The 6,611-nt window shown below is 35.0% G+C and overlaps 1 protein-coding gene across 1 annotated transcript; it reads left to right on the forward strand.

Annotated features, from left to right (window-relative positions):
- Nucleotides 1-5,308: 5,308 nt before the first annotated feature.
- On the forward strand, nt 5,309-6,351 carry LOC125216606 (protein SODIUM POTASSIUM ROOT DEFECTIVE 1-like). The gene is made up of 3 exons (XM_048118358.1): nt 5,309-5,597; nt 5,769-5,844; nt 5,958-6,351. The coding sequence occupies exons 1-3, from the start codon at nt 5,388-5,390 to the stop codon at nt 6,077-6,079; spliced, it is 408 nt and encodes a 135-aa protein (XP_047974315.1). The 5' UTR covers nt 5,309-5,387; the 3' UTR covers nt 6,080-6,351.
- The last annotated feature ends 260 nt before the right edge of the window (nt 6,352-6,611 follow it).

The following is a 6,611-nucleotide window of genomic DNA, read 5'->3' on the forward strand; positions in this document are numbered from 1 at the left end:
CTGCGTCTTGTTGGTGACTTGGTTCCCTTCCAACCTATAACATCAGATTAGTCTGTTCGTTATACATAATTTTTTTACTAACCTTTTAATGGATTTTTGATTTATTGTCATTTTCTTCTTCTCCCATACCTGCACCAAATGCAACCAAACAAGAGAAATAAAATGCTTACCCTGTCTCAATCTGCTTGTAAAGCCCACTAGCTTGAATTCCATAGTTTGGGCTCAAAATAAAACCAAACACCCCCTTACTATAATTATTTTAGGATTAATTATAACTTTCTAACATTTTCAATTTATAATCTCAACTTTGACATAATTTTTATACAAACCAAACTTTCAGCATTTTCAATTTATAAGATCAGTTTTGAAGTAATTTTTGTGTAGCCTTGAACTTTTAGCTCTTTTAGTTTATAGCTTCAATTTTGATAAATTTTCAATTATAGCCAGGTAAAAAAGTTTGGCGCCAAAAGTGTAAGTCAAATGATAGGTAAAATGAGGTGGATATTCATTAGAAAATAACATGAAAAAAAACAACTTATTTATTTATCATGAATAATATTGTTGGCAGCCAGCTAATGGCTATCTCAGCAAACATTGCCTTTTGTGAATGCACCAATTACCAAAAAACAAAAGAAAATACATCATCCCCTCAGTCCTCACATGCACTAACCTGGATCACTAAACACACTATATTTATTCCTACAAAAATAATATGTTCATTGAAAAGTTTATATTATCTGATAATACTGTATTTATTGGCATCCTTTCATGCACGCTATGGCCATGGCAATTGGCACCCACCAATTATTGATCAGGTATTGACAACTTTTCATATACTGTTTATATTTAGGTCATCCACGATGGGAACGATGGTTAAATCACGGACGATGCGACGGACGCGCGTTTTCGGTTATTTTTTTGATACCTCTCACTTTTCACTTCATTTTTCACTCCTTTCACTCTCACAAATTCACACTGCATTTTCTACATTTCAAACAAAATGAATCCCAGAGATTACCCAAATCTGAATAGTCCGATGTTCGGTGGTACACGATGGCCAGGTACAAAACCCGATGAATACCAGCCATTTGACACCAACACCCAATACGATCCCGATTTCAACACGGACTCGTACGGGCTGTCCGACATGAAGCCTTCTCCCACCCGCACACCGGCCCCATCTCGCGGCCGGTCGTCCGCCGCCGATGCCTCGGGCTCCGCGACCAAGAAGAGGCGGCCCAAGGCAAAGAAATTGCCTCTTATGACGGTGAATGAAGAGTTCGCCCCGGGTAGGACGAACTACCAGCCGGAAGAATCCATCGTCTTGACGAGGTGTTGGATTGAAATTTCAGAGGATCCAGTGTTCACCAACAACCAGAAGGTTACTGCGTATTGGGAGCACATCGCCGAAAAATACAACGTGGCCAAGCCGCCGACAACCTACAAGCGCAACGGGAGCCGCTCTGCAAGCACTGGAACCAAATAAAGAAGCAGGTCAACTTGTTCGTGGGGGAGTACGACAAGTGCGAGAGGGAGCAGGCCAGCGGCGAGAGTCTCGCAGATGTGCGCGACAAAGCAATCCATTCGTACACGTCATTGTACGGTGATTTCAAGCACTACCAGTCCTGGGCGCTCTTGAAAGAGAAGCAAAAGTTCGTTGGAGGTATGCTGCCCGAATCGACGGCGGCGAAGAAGAGGGCATCGAAGCGCATCTTCGGGATTATAGAAGAAGCGAAAGCGGCGCATCTCCAATGGACCTCAACAATCCGGTGTTCGAGGATGAGAGTTCTCCTCTCGGCGTCCCCCCGGCATCAAGGTTGCCAAGGGCAAGGGCAAGGCGACATCCTCGTCTGCCGCGCTGCCTGAGTAGGCCCCGAGCTCGACACCGAGCGCGACCACGGCTCCGTCTTCGGCTGCGGCACATGCCTACACGAATTTGGTGGCCTCCTCTGACTATAGGACGTTGTTGGACGCGCACAACGCCCTGGTGCAGGCGACCAACCCGTCTCAAATCGAAGGCATCCAGCGGATGATTGATGGCCTCAGCCGCAAGTTGGGACTACTCTAGACTAGCCTCCTTTTTTTATATGTAGTGCACTTTTTTTTTAATTTCTTATTTTGTAATTTTTTTTAATTAAGTAAATGTAGGATTTGTCCTAATTGTGTTGTTTTTATTTATTATTTTGCTTGATATATTTGCATAAATTATATAAATACAAAATAGAAGTAAAATGCTTAGGACGGGCTATAGTCCGCCCCATTGCAGGTGGAAAGGATGGAGAATAAAATGCTGATGTGGCGGTGCATAGGGCGTCGGGACTTAGGACAGGCTATAGTCCGCCCCATTGTGGATGCCCTCAGAGGCAATTATGAAAAATATTTGTATTTTTGCGTGCATCCAAGCTACACTAGAACTTCATTGCATATCCTTTATTTTCTCTAAAACACTATACTTTTGTCATTGTTTCTCACACAAAAATACTGCAATTAAGTAAAATGATCCTGATTTTTTAAAAATTAATATAGATGCTGGAATTTTGGTAAACTGCAACGATATAATTCAATTATCAGACAAAAAAGAAGAATAATAATTTTATAAATATATTAGCTTAATGGCCATAATATGTGTAATTAACATATATTTCATTTATAACATTTATGTATTAATTAATTTAGTTTAATTTTCTTGTTTTATTTTTAAAGAGATTACTTTAATAATTCTTTTATGATTTAATTAACAAAATTATTTTAGTGGAATATAAAAATTCTGTTGTTCCCAATAATTATGCCAAACATACATAACACATAATTAGGGTAACTAATAAAATTATTATTAAATGATTACATGGAACAATCAATAATTATATAAAGCTAAAAAGAAACTACATGTGCCACCGACTTCAATTAATGTAGGTTGTGTGAATAGTAAGGAATACAAACATCAAACACTAATAAATAATAAGGTATTCAATTAATAAGGTTCTATAATATGCATGAATCAGAAATGCAGATAAGAAACAAAAAATAATTAGAATTCGCGCAGTAGAATTATAATTATTCCAAAATATTCGACATTAGTAGTAAACACAATTTAGGATAAATTATATAATAATCTATCTTGGCCTAAAATTTTCAAGATACCTTTCTCTCCACATGCTAACAAAATAAGCCAAAGAGGTGGGTAGGACCGCTAATGCATACTGATGTGTCAAATGTGACATGCACTTTTCTCTCCGTTTTAATTATGAATAACAGAGCCGAAAGTATATACTCATAAACATATTTTAGACATAATATGTTCAATTAAACCACCTGTCACACCAATCAAAGGATCAGTATATCCAATAACATTTTAACCAAGTATTTTCGCCCACTAAAAACAAATACTTGTAACATTTTTTTTAAGAACATGGCGTATATTTGTAATTAAAAATACTGTATAGTGTAGTGCTGTTTCACATCCACTTAAAAAGTGAGAAGTTAAACTCGCTTTCTCATACTAATTAAAAGAAAATTATATTTTTTATACTTAATGTGAAAGTATTAGGAGCGTTTTTGTTGGACGTTAAAGGTTCGATGTTGTTGCAAGATTACACTGATTGATTTGTACATATATTACACCATCTGTCCCACTCTAAAAATCCCAATTTACCATTTTCTGGTGTCCCACTTTAAGAGTTCCGGTTAAAATATTCTAAAAATGGCAATAGACCTACAGATTCCATTAACTTTTTTCCACTCACATTTTATCATACAACTATTCACTGTCCGAAATGTTATTCAAGTTTGACTTAACACGGATTTTAAGAAATGTGAAAAAAAGTGAGTGGAAAAAATTAGTGGAATATAAGTTCCACATTTATATATGGTTTTTATAATAGATTATATATGGTTTTTATAATAGAATGTGAGTGTAATGAGTTAGTTGAAAGTGAGATTCATTTACTAAAAATGAAAAAAAAAATGGCAAAGCGGACAACATTTCACGGACGAACTGAAATCACAAAACTGGATTACTGAAGGATTAATATATAAAGTAGGACTCACATTCCACTATCATTTTTTACCAACTTTTCTTAACATTTCTTAAAACTCGTGCTAAACTCAAATGAGACTCCTAATATGGGACGGAAGGAGTATATATTTTTTTGAATTTTGTGTAACATGATATGAGGCAGGGAGTACTAATCTTGAAAAAAAATACTAAAACAATATTGGTATTAGGTTTGAAATTGACCGCGCGTGCCAGCGATAAAGAGCATTTTCCAATTCCTTCGGAAACAATGAAGAACAACATTTGATTGAAGAAAGTGGAAGTTTGAATGAACTCAGACATTGTATTGTTGGAATCCTGCTCAGTCAAAGTGTTTTGACCAAGAATAAATGTAACAGAATATTTAATTTTGTGAAATTAAATAATTCAGTGTCGATCTACTCTTGAAGTAGAAGACTGTGATGTATTCATTTAAACCGATTCCACGAGAATGAGAAATATGAATTAAAGTTGTTAACATTTGCGAATTATAAAAGAGCCATGAAAAGTCTAAGGGATTAATTAATAGTGTACTATTAACTATCCGCATTGAAAAAAAAACCTTATTAAAGATGTAGTACTAATAAGGGGAATGGATCTCCTGCTGTGCTCCCACCGCAGCAGAATTGAAGTTTACTTAATATTTTAATGTTTGATTTTATAAGTATAATATTGTGCTGTGAGTGCACAGCACACCCTGCTGTGGTGGGAGCACAGCAGGGGATCCATTCCCACTAATAAGTCTGAAATAAGGTCAATAATGCCCTTGAGATTAGAAAGAGTAAAATGTGAAAGAAAATATGAAAATATACCTCAAATAGATTAAAATTTTGTTCCTGTAGTGTAATTTATTTTTACGAAGTACTAATACAAATATATATTCTATATTACTAGAGACCATTTTTACACGTTCACTCAAAAAAGAAATTAGTATTAACCAAAGACATTTTGTCCAAAAGTACTAAAATCAGCCAGTACTACTATATTTTACTATTAAAACTAAGTCGATCGATATTGATTAGATTTCTCTTTCGATAATTTTGTTTGTTAATTAGAAAATAAAGTGTACTTCATTTGTCTTTTAAAACCGATAGTAAGTATCGAAACGATACGGATTTTAACATATAACTAATAAAACAAGAAAGATAAAAAATAATAATTATAAAGTATACGTATAATTTTAAGAACGAGCCAAAATAAAAATAATTGTTATATTTAAAATTATAGAGGGAGAATGTATTATTGAGAGGGGTGGGGAATAATGAATAATAGTATATCTGACACTACAGCTTATAAACAAAAGCAAAAGGAGAAAACATAAGGCGAAGAAGGTGCTGTGCTTGTTGTGGCAGCGATGAGGAAGCTGAGATGCAGCAGAGCTGTTATGTGCATGTTTCCTGTCGCCGCAACCGCTTCTTGTCTCTCTTGTATTGGCAATTCGAAGAAGACCAATTTTGGCGATGATGATGAATTCCATGATATTAAGCCTCTCATCCCTCTCAAGCTCAAGGATCTCATTGCTCCAACCCCAACTCCAACTCTTGCCTTCCACTTAAAGCCTAAGGTATTTGTAATTAGTTGAGTCGTATTCCTTTTTTGGATTGTCTTAAACTAGTTGACTCATTTCTCTTACTTTTCTCAGTCTTTTACTTTACATTTTCAACTTTAATCTTTAACACATCTGTTTCTTAAATCCAAGTGATGTGAAAGTATGTTAATTCATGTATGTATGCAGATGGTGGTGATGAAAGTTTCAATTCACTGTAATGGCTGTGCAAGGAAAGTGGAGAAGCACATATCTAAGTTGGAAGGTAAGTGTAGTCCAATATTATTAAGATGAGTTGAATCCACCTAATCAATTTTTTCTAATATTTCATTTTTGGTGGGAATTAATTAATTAAGTGTAAATACTAACATGATGCAGGAGTGAGTTCATACAAAATAGACTTGGAAACGAAGATGGTGGTTGTAAGAGGTGACATTGTGCCTTCCGAAGTCTTGGAGAGTGTCTCTAAAGTCAAATATGCTGAGCTTTGGGAGTCTTGAATTTTGTCACACTCGCACATGCATTTCAATAATCTTAGATTAATTAAGCCATCTTTATTTTTATTATTATCCTCGATAAATGTGTTGGTGTGGACTGTGGTGTAGAATGTAGATATAATTTCTCCTCAAATTAGCTTTCTTATTAATCATAATTTTCTTGGTTGGTAATGAACTATGTTGATATACTCAATTTTGATTTGGTTAAGTTGTAAATACTACTGTCTAATTAGACAGTTTATTTCGTTGATTCATACATATGGATTATTCTGGTAGTGCTGTTTTTTTTTTTGGTGGTGAGTATTCAATGAGTATTCTGAGCACATGTATTTTATATTTTTTTGAAAATGGGATATAATATTTTATATACACGAACTTTTGCAACTATCAATAAACATGCCAATATGCCATGCTCTTCAATTGTTTACAATTTGATTCTGAATCTTTGAAAAAACTTTACTATTCTATCTTGGACTTTGATTTCGACTATCGAAAAACTGACACGAACCGCTGGAATTTTTGAAATAATTTCCAA

The sequence above is a fragment of the Salvia hispanica genome, chromosome 3 (assembly GCF_023119035.1).
Source record: "Salvia hispanica cultivar TCC Black 2014 chromosome 3, UniMelb_Shisp_WGS_1.0, whole genome shotgun sequence".
NCBI classification, from domain to species: domain Eukaryota; kingdom Viridiplantae; phylum Streptophyta; class Magnoliopsida; order Lamiales; family Lamiaceae; genus Salvia; species Salvia hispanica.